This window comes from Panthera uncia (genome assembly GCF_023721935.1).
Source record: "Panthera uncia isolate 11264 chromosome E2 unlocalized genomic scaffold, Puncia_PCG_1.0 HiC_scaffold_19, whole genome shotgun sequence".
NCBI classification, from domain to species: domain Eukaryota; kingdom Metazoa; phylum Chordata; class Mammalia; order Carnivora; family Felidae; genus Panthera; species Panthera uncia.
In genome coordinates, this window is record NW_026057588.1 from 9,585,706 (window position 1) to 9,607,152 (window position 21,447).

The 21,447-nt window shown below is 53.9% G+C and overlaps 2 protein-coding genes across 4 annotated transcripts; one reads left to right on the forward strand and one right to left on the reverse strand.

Annotated features, from left to right (window-relative positions):
* Positions 1 to 257: 257 nt before the first annotated feature.
* On the forward strand, positions 258 to 8,034 carry SLC1A5 (solute carrier family 1 member 5). Of its 3 annotated transcripts, none has more exons than XM_049621098.1 (7): positions 258 to 304; positions 735 to 782; positions 1,678 to 1,844; positions 4,530 to 4,763; positions 5,529 to 5,723; positions 5,869 to 6,003; positions 7,225 to 7,495. In XM_049621098.1, the coding sequence occupies exons 3-7, from the start codon at positions 1,705 to 1,707 to the stop codon at positions 7,457 to 7,459; spliced, it is 939 nt and encodes a 312-aa protein (XP_049477055.1). In that variant the 5' UTR covers positions 258 to 304; positions 735 to 782; positions 1,678 to 1,704; the 3' UTR covers positions 7,460 to 7,495. The 3 variants fall into 3 exon arrangements, 2 of the variants coding, with proteins under 2 accessions (XP_049477055.1, XP_049477054.1); XR_007455635.1 differs by lacking the exon at positions 258 to 304 and adding an exon at positions 7,842 to 8,034 and having other exon boundaries at positions 326 to 782; positions 7,225 to 7,621; XM_049621097.1 differs by lacking the exons at positions 258 to 304; positions 735 to 782; positions 1,678 to 1,844 and having other exon boundaries at positions 4,138 to 4,763.
* Positions 8,035 to 10,920: 2,886 nt separating this feature from the next.
* Positions 10,921 to 21,447, reverse strand: FKRP (fukutin related protein). The gene is made up of 2 exons (XM_049621094.1): positions 21,048 to 21,447; positions 10,921 to 15,949 (listed from the first exon to the last, which is right to left on the reverse strand). The coding sequence occupies exon 2, from the start codon at positions 15,908 to 15,910 to the stop codon at positions 14,423 to 14,425; it is 1,488 nt and encodes a 495-aa protein (XP_049477051.1). The 5' UTR covers positions 15,911 to 15,949; positions 21,048 to 21,447; the 3' UTR covers positions 10,921 to 14,422.

A 21,447-nucleotide genomic window follows, 5' to 3' on the forward strand; every position in this document is an offset into this window, starting at 1 on the left:
ACAATCCCTCGGGGCTGGCCGGCCACCCCACGGGGCCCTGGGAGGCCAGCTCAGACTCCCCACACCCTGGAAAAGTGTGCAGGCCAGGGCTCAACTCTGCCTGACCAAGCCTGGCTGGGGCCTGGGGGCCAGTGGGGCCTCCCGAGTTTTTTCCCATCACAAGAGGCCAACCCAGCTCCTCAGACCCCCCCCCCCCCCCCCCCACCCCCCCCCGTCGTTTTTTACTCCCCCCCCCCCCCCCCACCGTGTCTGTCTCTGCAGAAATCTCTTCCCCTCCAACCTGGTGTCCGCAGCCTTCAGCTCAGTGAGTCCTTGGGGGTGTGTCCCGAGGGGTGGGGGGCGGGCAAGGAGGGGGAGAGCCAGTTGGAGCCCATTGGTGCCAGCTCTACGGTGCTGCCTGGCCAAGGGCACATGCCCGCGTATTTCTGAACGATCTCGCAGGGTCCTTGGGGAACCTCCGAAACCCATCCCGTGCCCCTCCTCGAGAAAGGAGCATGCGGGTTCTGAGCCCCTTCTGGGTTCTAATTCCAGCGGCGTGACCCCGGGCAACTGCCTTTTCCTCTCCGAGCCTCGGTTTCCGCCTCTGGAAAATGGGCGCCTGATAAGAAAACCCTGCCTCGGGGCGGTTGCTGGCGGGGATGAAAGGCGATGATGTTTAGGGGGCGCTTAGGGCAGGACAGGGTGGGGGAGCCTCCATGGCCGTGGATACTGACTGTTCCCAACCCCACCTGCAGTACAGTACCGTCTATGAAAGCAGATGGATCAACGGAACCAAGGTGAAGGTGAGAGCAGGGGAAGCGATGGGGGGAGGAAGGGGTGCATCCCTTGGCCCGTTGTTGTGGGTTTTCCATTTTGCTCCCACCCCGGCCTTTGTTTGTCCCCTGTCTTCAGACATCTGGTGGTATTTGTTTTACACTCTCTGCAGCCTCTACCCCGTTTTTGTCTCTTCTGGTACCTTCGTTTGGCCCCCTCTTCTCCCTCCCTGGTCCGGGCTTCTCTTTTGCCCGAATCCCATCCTGCCCTGGGATGATCTGCCCCCAGAGCCCCCCTCTCCTACCTACCCTCCTCCGCTTGGCAGCCAGAGTGGTCTTTCCAAAGCACAAACCTGATGCTGGCTCTCCCCTGCCTGGAGCCCCTTTGGGCTCCCTAGTGCCCTCAGAAGAAAGCCCAGACTTCTGGCCACAATCCCGGAGACCCTGCACAATCGGGCTTCTGCCCCGCCGCCCACCCAGCTTTCTGTTCGGGCTCTGCCCGGCCTATTCCAGCCCCAGTTTCTTTCTGCTCTTCGAATGCCCGAGCTGCTGCCCTTTCCAGACTGTTGCGCATTGTTTCCTCTCTCTAGAACCTTCTACCGCCGCTCTTTACCTGGTTCATCCTCCTATTCTCCAGATCTCTGCCCCTTCCTCCACGAAGCCCTCCCTGATCCCCCTCCCCCCAACCAAGCCGGCAACCCCTTCAATTCCCACACTACCTTGGGTTTCCCTATTCCAACCATTGTGGGTGGTCCCTGATGACAGGTCTGTTTCCCCAGGACCTGGACCGTGAGCCTTGGGAGGAAGGGACCCAAGGAGCCATCTTGTCTGTGCTGGGTCCCAGCAGTGCCCAGAACAGGCCCTTAGTGACTGTGCAGATTGACTGAGTTTCCTCCTCCCTTTCTGATCTGTTCCTCACCCAAAGGTGCCTGTTGGGGATGAGGTAGATAGTATGAACATCCTGGGCCTGGTGGTATTTGCCATTATCTTTGGCGTGGCCCTGCAGAAGCTGGGGCCCGAGGGAGAGCTGCTTATCCGCTTCTTCAACTCCTTCAATGACGCCACCATGGTGCTGGTCTCCTGGATCATGTGGTAGGTGGGGGGAGTGGGGCTGGGGATGTGGGATCGGGCAACCCTCCCTCTGCTGCTTGGAGCCGCCTGGACTGGACCCGCACCCAGTGTTGACCGTCCCCTGGCTGTGTGACTTTGGGCAAGTGACTTACCCTCTCTGTGCCTCAGTTCCCTCATGATAACGTGAGGACAGTGCTGTATCCCATGGGAGCTAAGACTGACGGGGGCACCTTCCGGACCCTCCTGGAAAGTGACAAAAGGACGGCCAAGCCGTGGCCCCGGTTTAGCTAGTGCATCTCAGTTGCAGAGACTTAAATGTGATCAAATGTACAGGAGACAAGTGGCATGAGGTAAAAGTAAAGCGCTTACAAAGCGGGTTTTTTTTTTTTAATTATTTTGAGAGAGAGAGAGAGAGTGAGCTTGCGTGTCTGCATACACGTGCTAGCACAAGAGTGGGACAGGGGCAGAGAGAGGGAGAGCGAGAATCCCAAGCAGGTCCTGTGCTGACAGCACACAGCCTGACTCGGGGCTCGATCCCACGAACGGTGAGACCATGACCTGAGCCGAAATCAAGAGCCGGATGCTTAACCGACTGAGCCACCCAGGCGCCCCCCCCCCCCCCAGCAAATGTTTTAAAGGCCTAACACCTGCTGAGCATTTACTTAATGTTAGCTATGATTATTATTATTATCAGTTTTATTAAATGATCTCACATGTGCAGAGGCCTCTGGCTTCTACCTGCCCTGGATGGAGATCCAGGATCTCGAGATCGAGAAGGTGGGAAGTCAGGAGAGGGAGCAGGATTGCTGCATTTTTAACAAATCCCTCCGCTCCCCGCCCCGCCCTGCCCCATCCTGATTCTGGCGCAGGCGACATTTAAGAGGCTGCACAACCTCGTAAAGGCTCCTTGCCAGAGAGTCAGGGTGGTGGGTGGGTAAGAGTAGGCTCTAAGCGGCTTCCCGCCCGCGTGCCCTCTAACAAGTTACTTACCTCGCTGTGTCTCAGTTTCCCCGTCTGGACAACGGGATTGACAGTTCCAGGCACAAATGAGTTAAAACGTGTAAAGTCCTGGGGCGCCTGGGCGGCTCCGTCGGTTGAGCGTCCGACTTCGGCTCAGGTCAGGATCTCACGGTCCGTGAGTTTGAGCCCCGCGTCAGGCTCTGTGCTGACAGCCCGGAGCCTGCTTCCGATTCTGTGTCTCCCTCTCTCTCTGCCCCTCTCTTGCTCGTGCTCTGTCTCCCTCGCTCTCAAAAATAAATAAACGGTAAACAAAACAAAAGAAAAACGTGTAAAGTCCTTGGGGCACTGCCTGACCTATAGCGTGCCTCTGATCAACACTAATCTTTAGCAAGTACGTCACTTGTATAACTTGTGGGCACATCCCACAGGCCAGAGCTTGGGCATTTGGCCAAACCTAGCTTTACAGGTGGCTGGGAAGTGCCGCCTTTCTTCTGTTACCAAAGAGGGGAAGGGGTTTGAGGGACAACAAGCCGCAGTGATCAAACAGAGAGGCAGTCTTGGGAGGCTTCCTGGCTGGGAGGCACGAGCGCCCCTCGGATCTTTGCTCCAGGAAAGGGCGATAATAATTCCAGCAGAAGTTCATAGATCACTTATTGTGTACAAAAAGCTTTCAAGTCCTTTCACCTAGCACCTCATTAACGTCCAACATTCCCATGAGGCTGGTAGCATTAATGTCCCTGTTTGACGGACCTGTGAGATTTTAATTCAACCGTAGCTTCAAAAGACTAAAAGAGGGGCTCCCTCGTGGGATTGCGGTAAAGATTCAACCACTTTATATCTATGGGTTGTTATTAAGACGTGAACCGCGGACTGTTTATATTGCATGGACGTGGGGAGAGATTGAATCGGTTTAAATCATCCTAGCTACTATAACCACGAACCCGGAAAACGTAAATGCCTCACGCATGGGGGGGGGGGGGGGGGGGGGTTTAAGTCCAAATCGGGTTGGGGATTGTACTTCGGCTGGCAATAGAGGCTCCCAGGCTTCTTTGATCTCCCTCTGCTCTATTCTCTTCCTTTTTTTTTTTTTTAATGTTTATTTTTGGGAGAGAAAAAACGTGAGGGGGGAGAGGCAGAGAAGGAGGGAAACACCAGTCTCTGAAGCAGGCTCCAGGCCCTGAGCTGTCAGCCGCGAGCCCGATGTGGGGCTCGAACTCATGAACTGCGAGATCATGACCTGAGCGGAAGTTGGGCGTGTAACTGACTGAGCCCCCTGCCCCCTGCCAGGCGCCCCTCCCCTCTGCCCAATTTTTTTTTCCCCCTCTGCCCTATTTTTTTTTTTTAATTTTTTTCAACGTTTTTTTATTTATTTTTGGGACAGAGAGAGACAGAGCATGAACGGGGGAGGGGCAGAGAGAGAGGGAGACACGGAATCGGAAACAGGCTCCAGGCTCCGAGCCATCAGCCCAGAGCCTGACGCGGGGCTCGAACTCACGGACCGCGAGAGCGTGACCTGGCTGAAGTCGGACGCTTAACCGACTGCGCCACCCAGGCGCCCCTGCCCTATTTTTAAGGGGATGGAGCTTGGAGGATGGCAGGCAGGGAGGGTGCCAGAACTCAATCACACATGGATCTGGGTGTCTCCTGCCCGCGAGGGAGGCTGTGGTCGGGCTGTGCACTGAGCGCAAAGCCCGGCCCTCGGGGGGCACGTAGTCAGAGGCTGCAGTGGGTCTCCTGTGTAATTAGGTATGCCCCCGTGGGCATCTTGTTCCTGGTGGCTGGCAAGATCGTGGCAGTGGAGGACGTGGGGCTGCTCTTCACCAGTCTCGGCAAATACATCCTGTGCTGCCTGCTGGGCCACGCCATCCACGGGCTCCTGGTGCTGCCCCTCATCTACTTCCTCTTCACCCGCAAAAACCCCTACCGCTTCCTGTGGGGTATCGTGACACCGTTGGCCACTGCCTTCGGGACCTCGTCTAGGTATGGCCTTGGGGCAGACCAATGCAGGATTTTTAAGCTAAGGGGCCCTAAGTGGACATCAGGTTTCTGGAGACCCTTGAAATTTCGTATCTGGGGACGTTGGATCTGGGTACAGGGGCCATACTTTAGTAAGTTTCTCATAAGGTCCTGGAACCGACCCCCTCCACCCCCCACCCCCACCCCCCGCATTTGGAAAACCACTGACTGCTTAGAGATTTCTTCTTCCCTTCCTGAAAACCTCTCCTCCTCCACAAGGCCTGGCCCTAGGGGACAGTGGTCTAGTGCTGCCCCCTGGATCCAACCTCTGGGAGCTCTTTCCACCCTTTTCTAGGTATTTTGTCCACCTGTCCCCTCAGAACCTGGCTGTCCCCACAGCAGCAGCCCCAAGGGAGTAGTAATTCTTAGCCAAGGTCTATTATTGGTGGAGGCGGGGGGGGGGGGGGGGGGGGGGAGATATGATAGAATTTAGGTTTCAATTTTTGTGTGTATTGTGAAGGAGAGCCGTCTATACCCTCCCAGGGGGTCGAGGCCTCACACAGGTTGGAATCCTGACATTCTACAGGATCCCCCGCCCTGCCTCTGGCTCCGGGAAGAGAAAGGCCGAGAACTGCAGAAGGCTGGGGGTGGCGAGGCGCGGGGCTGGCGGGGGCGGGGTCTAGGCTGGCGGGCGGAGCATGGGCTTGTGCTGATTGGCCAGCGCGGTCTGGGCGGGGCTTCGGCAGGGGGTGGGTCAAGTGCGCTAACCGACCTGCCGCCGCCGCTCAGCTCGGCCACGCTGCCGCTGATGATGAAGTGCGTGGAGGAGAGGAATGGTGTCGCCAAGCACATCAGCCGCTTCATCCTACCCATCGGTGCCACCGTCAACATGGATGGGGCGGCGCTCTTCCAGTGTGTGGCCGCAGTGTTCATCGCACAGCTCAACCAGCAACCCCTGGACTTTGTGAAGATCATCACCATCCTGTGAGTGTGGGGTGGCTGCAGCTAGGACCCCGGACCCACTTGACCCCTCCCCCGAGGATGGACAGAGGCCGGAGGGGGGCAGGGCTCCCGTGGCAGCTTCTCCCCCTACCGAGATCTTTCACTGACCGCCCTTCTCTTCCCCCAGGGTCACCGCCACAGCGTCCAGCGTGGGGGCCGCGGGCATTCCGGCTGGAGGTGTCCTCACTCTGGCCATCATCCTGGAGGCAGTCAACCTGCCAGTTCACGACATCTCCTTGATCCTGGCTGTGGACTGGCTAGTGTAAGTGTGGGTTTGGGGCTTCAGGGGCCCAAGGGGTACCCTGGGAAAGGAGATGAACAAGAGGGTCATCGAGAGCCTCCGAGGAGGAGAGGAGAGGAAGAAAGGAGTTCCAGAGGAAAGGGGATGGCATCTTGAGCGTTCTAATCAGAGGGAAAGAAGGGATCTTTGAGGTTCTTTTTTTTTTTTCATGGTTATTTATTTATTTACTTGAGAGAGAGAGAGAGAGAGAGAGAATCCCAGGCAGGCCCCATGTTGTCGGTGCTGAGCTCCATGTAGGAATAGGCCAATCTGTAGACTGTGGTTTAGCAGTTGCCAGGGGCTAGAGGGAGGAGGGAATGGGGAATAACTGTTTAATGGGTATAAGAGTGTCTTTAGAATGATGGAAACGGTCTGGAATGAAATAGACGTGATGGTCATACAACTCTGAATATGCGAAAAGCCACGGGATTGTATACTTTCGAAGGGTGAATTTTACCATATGTGAATTACAGCCCCATGTTTGAAAATGGCACACACCCCCACAAAGTATAAGGAGGCCAAAAGAGATCTTTAGGATTATGAGAAAGGCCTGAGGGAGAGCATAGTATTTCAGTGGGAAGAGGAGAGGTGGATGGGTCTTTTGAGGCCCCAAGAAAAGGGAGGGATGAACTTTTTGAGGTTCTAGGAGGAGCAAATCTTGTGCTTTGTTGGAAGAAGTATCATTTGGGGTCCCGAGAGGATGGAGGAGGAGATCTTTGGGGTCCTAAGGCAAAGAAAGTATGATGGGGCGCTTAGATTTCATGGAAAAGAAGAGAAGTAGGGGGCTTCTTGGATTCCAGATGAAAAGATCTTGGAGGCTCTAGGAGGAAGGGATATTTGGGAGGATAGAGCGATGAGTTGGATCTAGAAGCAGAACGGGGTTCCATGAAGGAGGGTGTGGCAAGGACCTCAAGATCTTGGGGGAGGGGGGGTGCCTGGGTGGCTCAGTTGGTTGAGCATCCGACTCTTGATGTCGGCTCAAGCCGTGGTCTCCTGGTTCGTGGGTTCGAGCTCTGTTTCAGGCTCCACTCTGATAGTGCGGAACCTGCTTGGGATTCTCTATCTCAAAAAAAAAAAAAAGAATCGGGAGGAGAGGTGGGAGGGTTGGGCCCTCCCCTCTCCCCTCTCCCCTCTCCCCTCTCCCCTCTCTCCTCCCCGATCCCCCCTCCCCCCTCCCACTCACTTCCCTATCCTGTTCTTCAGGGACCGGTCCTGCACAGTCCTCAATGTGGAAGGTGATGCCTTTGGGGCGGGACTCCTCCAAAATTACATGGATCGTACAGAGATGCGGAGTTCAGTGCCAGAGTTGATCCAAGTGAAGAGTGAGATGCCCCTGGCTCCACTGCCCGCCCCCACTGAGGAGGGGAACCCCCTCCTCAAACACCGCCTGGGATCTGCTGGGGATACAGACTCCTGTGAGAAGGAGTCGGTTATGTAAACCCCATGGGGACTTTCCCTGCGCTGATGGGGGCACTCTGGACATTGGGATTGTGAGCCGGGATTCTGGAGGCCCTTCCTGCTGCACACTTAAGGGATCCAGGGTCCCAGCCTCTCTCCCTGACATCAGATCTGGGAGGCCTCGATGCTGGGGTATAGGCGTGTGTGTGTGTGTGTGTGTGTGTGTGTGTGTGTGTGTGTATCTGTCTCCCCAGATCTTCCCCAGTCCTCAATTCCTGTTTCCACCCAAAGTTAGGAAACATGATGGAGAAATAGTGTCGTTCTGGCCCCCTCATCTTAAGGCACAGGTCACCATGTGGATTTCTGCCCTCATCGAGAGGTAGGACATTCCAGTGGGTTGATGGCTATTTTGGTGGCTGTAGCTGTGTGTGTGTGTGTGTGTGTGTGTGTGTGTGTGTGTTTTGCGGCCCCATGGTACATCCCACCCTGTCCTCAGGCCCTCTGTTCCCTCCGCTGTAACAAAAACTCCTGGGGACCCTGCCAGGGTGGGGGAGACTGAGGACAAATACTGCTGTCACTCCAAAGGACATTCTGTAGCAATAAAACTATCAAGTGTATCTCCTCAGATGTTTTTAAGACCAAAAGCATGAGCCACACAGAAAAAAATCAAACATGACAAATCAGAATCTGTTTGTCAAAAAAACCCCACTGAAGGGGCGCCCGGGTGGCTCAGTCGGTGAAGTGATCTCGTAAATGTTCTGTGTCTCGACGTGGGTGATGCTCGCACAGACGTATACATTTGGGGAAGTTCGCCTGCACGCTTAAGATGCGTGTGATTTTACCCCACGTAAAACCCTGCAGCTGAAAATGCAGCTGAAAATGTACAACTAACTCCTGGCAAGAGACTGACTTTCTGCTGTAGCCACTTACGGGTACTTCCCTGATACTTGAACTCTATCCAATAGTGGCAGTAATGACCTGCTCCCCCCCCCCCCCCCCCCCCCTTTTTATTTAAACCAGAATTTGCTGTTTGAATAAAAAACCTGCCGTGCAAGTGTTTTTAAGTCGTGTTTTGAGTCCAGGATGTGGATGATGCCCAGTCGTGGCTCCCGTGATAACGATCCTGTCTGGTATGCTGCTGAAACGTGTTATACGTTACTAATAATTATCTTCCCCCTTCCTGGGGCCCTGTGCAGGCTCTTGCCAGGTGCCCGGGGGGCACCACCAACCCAAGTCCAATTGTAGATGGTATCTTGGGGTATCTTTTGCATCTTTTCGTTGGTTTGTTTTTGTGTATTTAGTTCCGTGGCATGATCATTGCAGTGTGGAAGGAGAGTCTAATTCCTATCTGATTCTGTGCAAAACTGTTGTGTATCACACACAAACATAACCACTAATGAGCTCATTAAGTGCTGAATAGTTTAAGCAGTTGCCACATTCAGTGCTTTCTATTATGCTCAAATCCTTGGTGGGTGGTTATAAAAGTGTTGAAGGGTTTTAATGGTATTTGGGGAAGGTGGTTGGGGTTGCTGGAAGGAGCTGGGAGGGCACGGTTTTCCCCACTTAAAATAATTGTTTGTCCTCAGTTTTTCCATTTGATTTATCTGTGTTTAGATTATGCCTGTTTAAAGAGATACACACATGCATAGGTAATATATATACTGTATATACAATATGTGTATATACAAGGAACACGTAACCCAGACAAGCCCAACCGAATAGTATTTCCCTTTTCCTCTATTCCATTTTTTTTTTTAAATTATTTTTGAGAGAGTGTGAGTGGGGGAGGAGCATAGAGAGGGAGCGGGGACAGAGGATCGGAAGCGGGCTCCATGCTGACAGCAGCCAGCCCGATGCGGGGCTCGAACTCACGAACCATGAGATCATGACCCGAGCGGAAGTCGGACGCTTAACCAACTGAGCCACCCGGGCACCTCTTTCTATTCCATTTTTTAAGATTTGCTGGGCACATGCCACTACTTTGCTGATCTGGGTCACATAAAAAGTCTGGAACCATTTCAGGCTTCCTCAGTGTGGGCAGGTGCTCCAGACCTGTTTTCCCACTACAACGTGCCCACCACCTTAGTCCTGTTCACCACTGTATGCTCGGCACAGCGTGGGGACTGGCACATAGTAGGTACTCAATAGACATTTGCAGAATGAATGGATTGGGCTCCAGCTACAGAGCCGCCTCGCTAGAAGAGGCTGTTAGGCTAGCTCAGATCCTGCTTTTTGCTACCTGCCAGTTGTGTGACCTTGTGTAAGCCCTAGGGAGTCTCACCCTCTGGTGACAATGGCTCTGTTATGTGTGTGCCTCCCCCAAAGGCCACTAGTGAAGTTTACGTAAGAGCAGACGGCAAAGCGCACGTGAGGCCACCTTCCGGGCCTGGCTCCCACCTCCCGCTCCCTTCCTCCATTGCCAGATCCACCCCTGTTTTTGGGGACACCCCTCTTGCTCCTTCGAAGAAGCCTGGCTTGGGAGGAAGTGCTCAGGCTAGCCCAGCATTAGGCTTGGACCTGCGTCCTAAGCTCTTAGTCACAGGATGGGGGTGGGGGACTGGCAGACACAGGGTGATGACAGCTTTGTCTTTCCTAGCGACAATGTTTCTATGGCGGTTGGACTTTTGTAGGGGGGAGGGGTCGACCTTATTAAGGTATAACTTGCATGCCATAAAGTGCATCTGCTAAAGTAGGTAATTGGATGGGGGGAGGGCGCCTGGGTGGCTCAGTCGTTGGGGCGGCCGACTTGACTCCAGCTCAGGTCATGATCTCGCAGTCTGTGAGTTCGAGCCCCGCGTCGGGCTCTGTGCTGACAGCTCTGAGCCTGGAGCCTGCTTCAGCTTCTGTGTCTCTCTCTCTGCCCCTTCCCCACTCGCTCTGTCTCAAAAATGAATAAACGCTAGAGAATTTAAAGAATAAAGTAAGTAATTGGATGAGTTTTGGCAAGATGCATACGTTAGTGAAACCCACCGCATTCAAGATACACGACATTCCCACCGCCCCCAGATTTCCTGCTGCTTCTTTGCAGTCTATCCCTCTCCAGCCCGACAACCACTGATCTGCTTTGGGTCACTAAGGATTAGTTTGTCTCTTCTAGAATTTCGCATGGGTGGAGTTATATAGTATGTTGCCTTTTGCACCCTGCTTCTCTTACTTTGTATCGTGCCTTTGAGCTTTTAGGCATGTTTTTGCACAGACCAGTTTATTCCTTTTTGTGTTTAATCACCAAAGAGTATTCTGCTCTCCACCCTTCACGTTTGTTTATCCGTTCACCTGTGATGGACACTGGGCACTTTCCAGCTTGGGGCTAATGTATATAAAGGTGCATTTGTACATGGCTCTTTGCCTGCCCTCCACTTTCCATAGCAAATATTTTGCAATGCCCACGAAGGGTACACAAATATTTGCTGCTCCCTAAAGGGAGCGGACCATCCAACAGCATTTAAGACGGCGGGGGGGGGGGGGGGGGGGGGGGGGCGGCTCATGGCAGTGGTCGTTTAGCAACAGGTTGAATCTATAATCTGATATTTTCATGTTTGAACCACCCTGATGGCCACACCAGCGCATGTGATGGCTTGACTATCAGCTCTGGGAAAACCCTCTTGGCTCTGCTGAAATGGAATGAAATGAAATAGATAATGTAACTCATCTGCACATGACTTTATTTAAGTTTACTTATTTTAGTTACCTCTATACCCAGTGTGGGGCTCAATCTCATGACCCTGAGAGCGTCACATGCTCTTTTGATGGAGCCCCCCAGGCGCCCCCCTGCGCATGATTTTAAAAACAATCTCTTAGGGGCGCCTGGGTGGCTCAGTCGGTTAAGCCTCTGACTCTTGATTTTCGGCTCAGGTCCTGATCTCACAGTTCATGGGTTCGAGCCCCACCTTGGTCAGCACAGAGTCTGCTCGGGATTCTCTCTCTCCCTCTCTGCCTCCCCCCACTTGTGCTTGCACTCTCAAAATAAACTTAAAAAAAAACCCCACACAACCTCCCCCCCCCCATCTCTCTATTGCCCTAAATGTAACAAAAAAGAAATAAAACGGTAATTTATAACAGGAATTTTAATACGAAAATCTGTGGGGCAGAACCGAGAACCCAAGGAGGTAGCTAGATATTTCTTTACATGCGTAATGTAGGCAGCTCCATGCTATTGGTGTTTGATTATCAAGAGCCACGTAGAACATGATTTTCAGAAATTGTTGACAATCCTTGGCCGGGTTTTGAACAAAACACCATACAAACTTGCCTCATTTAGGACCTATTAAAACCTTACACAAAGGACTTTGTGTTTGCATGAATAGAGAGTTCGGTTCTGGGCTCAGATAATTTTTTTTAATTAAATTTTAATGCTTATTTTTGAGAGAGAGAGACAAGAGTGGGAGTGGGGTACGGGCAGAGAGAGAGGGAGACACAGAATCCGAAACAGGCTCCAGGCTCTGAGCTGTCAGCACGGAGCCCGACGCGGGGCTCGAACTCACAGACCGCGAGATCATGACCTGAGCCTAAGCTGGATGCTTAACCGACTGAGCCACCCAGCCGCCCCTTTTGATTTCTAAACTTTATTTACTTTTTATTTAAGTAATCCCTGCACCCAAGGTGGGGCTTGAACTCACGATCCAGAGATCAAGAGTCGCATGCTCTTCTGGCTGAGGCAGCTGGACCACCCTGGGCTCCGATGATTCTTACCCAGGGTTTTCTGAGTGAGGCTAAAATTTGGTTAGTAGACATTGGTATGAAAGTGCTGGTTTTTACAATACCGAAACGTCTCTGTTCTAGCTAAAAGCGAGAGCACTAAACCCAGTAATACACATCCTCATATAAACTCATTAATTCAAGCTAATTGCTGCGGTAGGGTTTTCTGCCATATTATTACTTAATCGATAATAAAGATAGCTAATGCACAAAGCTGTCACACAGTATTAGAGAGGCTACAAAAGATTTTAGTGTAATTGCTGACAGTTCAAGAACAGTGAGGAGAGGAGAAAACACCAAAACGCCGTGGATAATGCCAAGAGAAATGATCTATTGAGACCCCAAGTCACCTGATGAAACTGAGTTCGGTGGGAAGTTGCCAGAAGCACTTGATGGGGTTCCCTTATCAAATCACAGCTAAGGCAGGGTCATTTTATATATATTTTATATAATAAATAAATAAGCGATATATATATTCATAAATATATACGAATATATATATATATATATATAGCTGTGTCAAGAAATCACACCAACAATTTCTAAATAAGTTTCTAAATAAAACAAAATCATTGCAACGATTAAGAACGATGTGAGCTTCAGCTTATGTTCCTGGCAAACAACTTAAAGAAATATGTATATAGAGAGGGATCGTTTCCATTCTTTAGAGAATCAAAAAGAAATATTTAAATAGACGGATGCATACATTAACTTATATATTAATTTATATTACTGTGCCTGTTACAAAAGGTTTTAGACATCACACATCCTTCACGAATGCCCTGTGGCGCATTTCAAAACCGCATGTGACAAGAGACAATGTTTTATTAGGTGGAGACGCCCTGCATATTATGGGACGTCTCCATCCCTGGGCCGTGGCTCTGGAGAGCCAGGAGCACCCCGTGATCACCCCAAATCATCCCCGTATGTTTCCCAAACGCTCCACGGAAACCCAACAGTCTCGGGGCCATTTGCGGGTTCAGTGGCTAAAAACAGAGGCTGTGTTCTAAGAAGTCAGGCTTTGGACATCTGAGTCTCAGGAGACTGGGACAAATTCGCATTCGTCTTCCCTCTTGCTGGCCTGTGAGGTCTCCTCCTCCAAGGGCTTCATGTGTCTGCAATGACACCGATCCCCCACACCCGACCTGTAGGTTCAGGGAGGCCGTGACTTGCCTAAGATGACCAGGAAAATCAGTGGCCAAGCCAGGAGCCAACCCCAGTCTTGATTCCTGACCCCTTTACCACTCAAGTGCCACCCAGCACCCAGTCACCTCCATTTCTTAGGTGCAAAGCAGCGTTTCGGAGAGGCAGAGCGGTACCACAGAGAGGGGCATAGTATCCAACTTCTGTGTGGGCTCCAGACTGACTGCCTGGGTTCAAGTCCCTGCTCGGTCACTTCCCAAGCTGTCTGACCTTGGGCAAATGGCTTTACCATTCTAGCCTCAGTTTGCTCCCCTGTAAAATGGAAATAATAGCAGCTCTCACCTCAGGACCTGGGGGTGAGACATAAATCAGTGAATCTGTGTGAAATACTGAGAAGGATGCCTGGCACACGGTATGTGCTGGGTAACGTCAGTTATGACGACTGTTAATCCGGCCTTGCCGTGGGCTAACAGGTGCAGAGAGCTGAAATCATGAGGTAACACCGTTAGCATGGAGTGGGGCCGGCATCCAGGACCCGGTTCTTAACCATAGCTGCAGCTCAGGGCTCTGAGCCTGTTCCCTCCTCTGGAAGAGGAGGTCAAGAGCAGCATGCACCTCCCGGGGCTCTCGAAGGGCGATAGTTCTCCGGTCCTGCAAGACACAGGGGATTAGAGAGGCCTAAGACTCAAGAGTCAGGAAAGCTACAGAACCACGGAGGGGACAGGCTTACCGGCGCCTTGGCCCCACAGCAGGACAACGGCGCCCTCTGGTGGCGGAAGCAGCCCCAGCAACCAAGTGCCCCACGGACTGTGAGCTGGACAGAGGGCGCTCATTGAATCCCGGAAGAAACTGAGGCACAGAGAAGCTGGGACAGTCGCCCGGGCCCACCTAAGTCGCAAGTGGTAGAGCTGGGGTTTTGGTCGCGGCAGTCCAGCCCAGAACCCACACGCTTTCCTCTTTACAAAAACTGTCCGTGCTCTGAATAAAGCCCACGCTCTCGGAAATCTTGGGCAGCGTAGGTCCTCGACGTCCGGGCCTGTGCCGGGCCCTGCAGGGCAGCTGGGTATCCCCGGCCCGCCCACCAAACGCCAGCGGCGCCAAAGCAAAGGCCAGCTCCCCGCGCCTGAGCGTTCTTCTCCCGACCCCAGGAGCGGCCGCTGGAGCCTCAGCCGCTTCCCGCCAAACTCAGGAGTGACGGGTTGGGGTACTCGGGGTTCTCGATGACCCCGGGGCCGAACTTGAGCTCCAGGAAGCGACGGTAGTTGTTAGGCGCCTGCGCCACGAAGCCAGCGAAGGGCAGGGGCACGAGAGGCTGCAGGAAGTGTTCGGGGAACTCGACATCCTGCCGGTGGTCCAGCCACGTGTCCTTGGTCATGACCCCGTTGCGGGGGTAGAAAGGCCACAGGTCCACGTGCAGATGGTTGCTCTCGCTGTACTGCACGCGGAAGAAGTCGCCCTCTACGGCCTTCTCCCACACGAAGCCGCGCTCGTCCACCACCGAGCCCGCCTCGGCGCCGCGCAGCTGCTCGCAGTTGCCCACGTCCTCCAGGTAGATGCCCAGGTCCACGTCGTAGTCCCACGGGATGATGTCCCCGTGGCGGGCGGCCCCCAGCAGCGAGCCGCCCTCCAGCCAGTAGCGCACGCCCGCCGCCTCCAGCACGCCCACCACGTAGCGGGCGGTCTCGCGCAGCGCGCGCAGGCAGCACGGCGGCGTCCAGCGCTGCTCGTACAGGTAGGCCGGCGTGTCGCCCACCACCGTCCCGAAGCAGCGCGGCGTCTCCTTGCCGCAGCCGAACCACTCGAGCCGCCCGCCCTCCCCGCTGACCAGGCGGATGCCCAGCGCGCGCAGCAGCGCCGCCCGCCGCGCGCGCCCCTCGCGCTCCGCCTTCCAGCGCGCGTGGGCCGTGGCCAGCGGGGGCAGGCGCGCCGCGCCGAACGGCAGGTCCAGCAGCCGCACGGCCCAGCCGCGGAGCGCCGTCTGCAGGAAGAGGCCGGTGCCCACCGGCCGGGCCAGGGGCGCCGACAGGTTGAAGAGGTCGCGGGCGCGCAGGAGCACCACGGCGTCTCCGTCCAGGGCGTCGCAGCGGGGCGCGGACGGGGCGGGGCCGTAGCGGGCGGTCCACTCGCGCAGGCTGACGTTCAGGGCCAGGCAGCGGGCGGGGTTGGCGGAGGCGACGGGGGCGGCCACCAGGCGTGCGCCTCCGGCCCGGAGCACCTCCACCATGTGCTCCAGCTGGCCCGGTACCTCGGCCCTAGCCCCGTCGGGCACCAGGGCCACGAACTCGGTGGCTACATAGGTCTCGGGGCGCGAGGCGGCGGCGGGCCGGTCCAGGGCGGGCTGGAGTAGCGCCAGACGAACGTTGGGAACCCGGGGCAGGGCCAGGGGTGGGTAGGGGAGCGTGTCGGCGGCCACCACCACCGGCTGGGCTGCGTCCTGTTGCAGGAAGGAGTCCACCAGCTCTGGCACCGCGTTGTCGAAGGCCTCGAACTCGCGCACCAGGACGGTGACGCGGGGGCCGGCGGCAGCTCCACGGCGGGGACCCCGGGCCCGGGAGTTCCTGGGCTGGTGCTGTAGCCACGAGACATAGAAGAGGACCAGGAGGTTGAGCGTGATGGCGGCTGCCAGGACAGCCTGGCAGCGGGTGAGCCGCATGGGGCCAAAGTCCGGCCCTAGCTGGGCCTCCAGGGCATCCTGGGGAGGGAGAATGAAAGGGGAGGCTGGAGCTGGTTGTCAGAAACCTCCTCACCAGACCTCCTTAATCCTCAGCATTGCCCTTCTCTCCCAGCCCTTTCTCTATGTAGTGTCAGCTCTGACTTGCCCTCCTCCAGGAAGCCCTCTCTGACTTCCCATCCACCCCCCTCTGGGCTCCTTCAGCTCCTTGGGTTCTCCCACCCTAGTCCACCACTCTACGTCATTACTGCGTGGGGACAGGTCTGCATCCTCCCACTGGATTGTGAGACCCATGAGGGCCGGCCCTGAGCTGGTCTCGATCACTGCTGGGTCCCACGTTCCACCCAGCACGGGACCTGGTGCTTAGCAAGTTTTTATCAAGTGATTCACCTTCCCTTCTTCCTTGTTCAATCCCACCTATTCCTTATCCTTTTCTTTGTCGACTTCTCATTCTGTTTTGGGTTCGATTAGAAATGCCCAACTCCATCCCCGAGCCCAGGCTGCACCTTCTGCTCCACCGTTCCCTCCTCCAGGAAGCCCCTCCTGATCTCTCTCTCCTGTCCCTCTCACACCCTGTCTGGGCTGCAGGGGGAGGCTGCAGCATGGGCACCGAGCCCCTCCCCCACCGTCCCCTTCTCACTTCCTCAACTCCTGTGCCATCTGGTCATCTGATGGTCGGCCAGATTGGTTTGGTTTTGCAAGAAAAGCTAGAAATGTTTTCTTAAATCAGAATTATCCCAATTTTTAATACTGCCTACTCATTAAATTAAACAACCACCACGGACTGGATCACACTCCTAGAAACATAGGGGCGCCTGCCTGGCTCGGTCCATTAAGCATCAGACTCTTGATTTCGGCTCAGGTCATGATCTCACGGTTCATGGGCTCGAGTCCCACATCCGGCTCTGTGCTGTCAGCACAGAGCCTGCTTGGTGTTCTGTCTCTTCTCTCTCTCTCTCTGCCCCTCCTCCGTGCTCGCTCTCTCTCAAAATAAATAAACTTAAACAAATTCCTAGAGCCAGAAAGTAGAAAGGTGGTTGCCAGGGGCCGTGAGGAGGGTGAAATGGAGTTGTTTAATGGGTATAGATTTCCAGTTTTGCAAGATTGAGAAAGTTCTGGAAACTGCACAATAATGTCGAATATATACAACACTACTGAACTATGCGCTTAAGAATTGTTTAGATGAGGGGTGCCTGGGTGGCTCAGTCGGTTAAGCGTCCGACTTCGGCTCAGGTGTCGAGCTCTGTGCTGACAGCTCAGAGCCCAGAGCCTGCTTCGGATTCTGTGTCTCCCTCTCTCTCTGCCCCTCCCTTGCTCATGCTCTGTCTCTCTCTGTCTCTCAAAAACAAATAAATGTAAAAAATGAGAAAAAATTGTTTAGATGATAAATTTTGCTTTGTGTATTTTATTACAACTCAAAAAATTTTTTTAATGTTTAGTTTTGAGAGAGAGCGCGAACAGGGGAGGGGCAGAGAGAGAGGGAGACATAGAATCTGAATCAGGCTCCGGGCTCTGAGCTGTCCGCACAGAGCCCGCCGTGGAGTTCCAACTCAGGAACGGTGAGATCGTGACCTGAGCCGAAGTCGGATGCTTCACCGACTGAGCCACCCAGGGGCCCCCACAACTAAAAATTTTTTAAATGTTTGTTTGTTGAGAGAGCATGAGCAGGGGAGGGACAGAGACAGAGACAGGCAATCCCAAGCAGGCTCTTGCTGTCAGCACAGAGCCTGACAGGGGGCTTGAACTCATGAACCATGAGATCACGACCTGAGCCGAAATCAAGAGTCAGCCGCTTAACAGACGGAGTCACCCAGGTCCCCCTAGAATTTTTTTTTTTTTTTTTTTTTTTAAGGGGAGTGGGACAGCCCAAAAGAGGCTGGGGAGGTAGGGCACGCCCACTCTTCATTCATTGGCCGCACTCCTAGGCAACCTCCAGGTGGCGCTGTCTCCCTGTGCCCCGCACAACTTTGAAGCTCTGGCTGGTCTCCGGCACAGGAGTAAATACTCAGAATGTTTTTCCACGAGGGATTTCCATGGGTTTCTACTCCTCCCGGGAAGGGTGACATCAGAGACTCAGCTAATCTTCCCACCCACCTAAATACTTCTGACCAAAGCTCCCCCTTGGGCCCGGGTCCACCCAGATCCCCCCTCAGCCTCCCCGGTCTCCTTTTTTTTTTTTTTTTTTTTTAATGTTTTTATTTATTTTTGAGAGGGAGCGAGCATGTGTGAGGCGAAGGAGGGGCAGAGAGAGGGAGACTGAGGATCTGAAGCGGGCTCTGTACTGACAGCAGAGAGCCTGATGTGGGCCTTGAACCCTCAAATGCAAGATCATGACCTGAACTCAACTGACTGAGCCACCCAGGCGCCCCTCCCTGGTCTCCTGACTAAATCCCCTCCTCGTGGCAGCCAGAGAGGTTTTCATAGAGCACAAACCTGACCTCTCCCTCCCTGGTCCGAACCTGCCATGGCTCTTCCGTAACCCGAGGAGAAAGTTTAAGTTTCTTACAACGTTCCACGAGCTCTTGGGTGACCTGTCCCTTGCTGGCCCACCGGGTCCAGCCCCGTCTCCTGCCATGTGTCAGACTCTGTGCCTAAGCCACCTTGGCCTTTGTCTCAAACAGATCTTATTTCTAAGCCTTTGGACATTCTGTTCCTTCTGCTTCTCCTCCCAAACACCCCTCCTCCCCATGCCTCTTTTCTCCTGGAGAACGCCTACTTAAGCTTTAGGCCTCAGCTCTGATGGCTCCTCCCCCAGGAAGCCCTCCCCGAACCCCAGGCTGGGTCAGAAGTCCTCCCTGGCCCCCCCATGCCTCAGGTTCCTGAAGCCAAACTCTGCACTATGTGGCCTGAGTCTTTCTGCCTCTTCCCTCTCTATCTCCTACCAGGAATAGGCTCCTATCTCTCTTCACCCATCCCAGGCCTGTTTCCCCTTCTCTGACCCACCTCGGCTGACACTTAAGAATCCAAGTTGCACTTTGAGAGCAACTTTTATTTTTATGTTTATTTTTTGATAGAGAGGGGATCTAAAGTGTGCTCTGCACTGATGGCAGAGAACCTGATGCGGGGCTTGAACTCACAAACTCTGAGATCGTGACCTGAGCCGAAGTCGGACACTTAATTGACTGAGCCACCGAGGCGCCCTAACAACTTAAGTTTTAGAACCTTGGAATTGCCTTCTGGATCTTAGATTGATTCTTCCTTCCTTCAGTCCTTCCCTCTGTTTGTGGAACTCCTACAACGTGCCAGGCACTGTCTGAGGCACTGGGGACACAGCAGTGGACACATGGCACACAAAGACAGACAGCAACCCTGACCTCACATTACTGGGGGGGGGGGGGGAAGGAGACTTTGGAACCACAGAATCTTCGGGGTCTTAAAAATCTTAGACGCTTAGAGCTTATGTACATAGAAGCACAGGAGAGACCACGGATAGTTTCGGAACCTTCTGAAGATTCTAAAAAGAGACCATCATCCTGCTCTGCCCGCATCTCCCAACAGTCTGTTCCCCACTCAGCGCCCAGAGGCATCCTGTTAAAACTCAAATTAGATCCCGTCCTGCGTCTGCTCAGACCCTTCTGTGGCCCACAACTCACTCAAGGGAAAAGCCGAGTCTTTACCGGGGCCCCCTGGGCTCTGTCTAATCCTGCACCCCCTCCCACTCTTAGCTCCAGCCGCGCTGGCCGCCGAACACCGGCGTTCAAATACATCCGGGACACCACGGCCAAAGATCAGCTGCTCCTTCTGCCCGGAAGCTCATCCCCAGGTCTCCACATGGCTCCTCCCTCCTGGCCTTCGGGCCTCTCCTCAAATGTCACCTGTCCAGTGAGCCCTCTCTTTGGCTTTTCTTTCTCAAAATGCATCTCCCCGTCACCCACGTATTTCGTGCGCCCCACCCATCCCTGCGTTTTCTCCCCTCATCGTTATCACGTAGATTTCACTTATTATTTTGTTCCCTGATGTATACTCAGGGCACAGCTCGGTGCCTGACACATAGCAAGTGCTTAATAAATTTGTGTGGCACCAATGACTGAGTCTAGGTGTTCAGATGGGGAACGTGGGGCTCAGAGATAGAAACCATGGAGAACTCAGGTCTCTACTTCTCAGGCCCTGGCTCTTGGAATGCTCTGTCTGGCTGACTCTAGGCCCCAAGGTGCCCAGCCGGACAGAGGACAGAAATGGGGTCCTCAGAGACCAGTGAGTATGACAGACGAGCAAGCGAAGGCACCAGAGAAGAAAGAGAAAGGAATCATCCAGCCCCCTGACTAGGTTGCTCTTGGCTTCCCCAACTTTGAGGGCTCAAATCTCCTTTATCGAGGCAAAGTGGATGAAATGATGATTTTGAAGGTGCGAATGTTCTTTCTCTGAGTCCCATCAGAATGATACTATCAACGATTCTAGCCAATCGTAATACGCCAGACCCCTTTCTAAGCACTTTACACATAGGAACTTGTTTGCTCTTCAAGTTCTGATCACATTTAGAGATGAGGAAAACTGCAGCACAGAGAAGCGAAGTCACTCGTTCAAGGTCACACAGCTGGGAGATGGTGGACCCAGATGTGACTCCCAAGCCTGGCGAGTTTTGTCCAGGGTCTTTGTCCAGTTTATTGTTTTCAACCAATAAACTCTGCTATCCCTCTCGGGTCCACTCAAGACAGCCCAGCTCTCTGTCCACCCTCAGCGAACATTCTGCAGGTGCTTTCAAAGCTGAATATGGCATATTCCGTACTTTAACCCATTAACTCTTCTGGGGACTCGGAAAGATCGAGGCAGTCATTGGGCAGGCCCTCCAGAGGTGAGCAGACAAAAACCACACTCACAACTTACAGATAGGTCAGGAGACCAGCAGGGGGTGTGGCAGAGGAAAGGGGGTCAGGGAAGGAGAGGACAGTGAAGAGGAGACTTTGTGTCTCTCCGTGTCCCATCAAACAAGTGTCAGTGGATCCAGATTCCCTTCAGGCCTAGGTTCACCCGGCCTGAGCTCTGATCTGGACTGAGTCTTAGCTGCTGCATCTGCGGGGTGCGAATGTGGCAGGTGAAGAAAATGAGCGATATGTAGGAACGGCTTTGGGGAGAAGGGCGATTTCCACCTGAGTGCTGGTGACACTGTGGGACTTCTTACCTCCTAGGCTGCGGTGGGAGCTCCCGGTGGGCGGTTCCAGACCAGCTCAAATGCACCGCTGAGGGAACAAGGACCAGAAAACCCCAAATCAGCCAATTTTGCACAAGAGAGTACGGCTTCATCTTACCTACAGAAGTGGCAGCGAGAAGGTCAGAGAATCCTTTTTCTTGAAGTTCCATAAGCTCAGGCACCGCCTGGAGTGTCTCAGGAGTGGGTGGGAAGCATGTCACTTACCACAGCGACCTATAACCATCCCTTTCTTATGAATGTGTCCAGAGAGGTGGGGCTAGAAGTGACCAGAGCTGTTACCGTGACAACGCCTTCCCTAGACACACTCCATCCTGAGACACAATCCTAAAACATCCCCTGCCTTGGTGGGCCTGGTTCCTAGGGTCCCTGG

What these genes read in the sequence shown, in the direction of transcription:
- SLC1A5 (XM_049621097.1), top strand. Translation starts at nt 4,375, where the DNA reads ATGGCAGGCAGGGAGGGTGCCAGAACTCAATCACACATGGATCTGGGT. An exon ending in GCCTTCGGGACCTCGTCTAG is followed by an intron (nt 4,764 to 5,528) that starts GTATGGCCTTGG and finishes GCCGCCGCTCAG; the next exon opens with CTCGGCCACGCTGCCGCTGA. An exon ending in GTGAAGATCATCACCATCCT is followed by an intron (nt 5,724 to 5,868) that starts GTGAGTGTGGGG and finishes CTCTTCCCCCAG; the next exon opens with GGTCACCGCCACAGCGTCCA.
- FKRP (XM_049621094.1), bottom strand. Translation starts at nt 15,910, where the DNA reads ATGCGGCTCACCCGCTGCCAGGCTGTCCTGGCAGCCGCCATCACGCTC.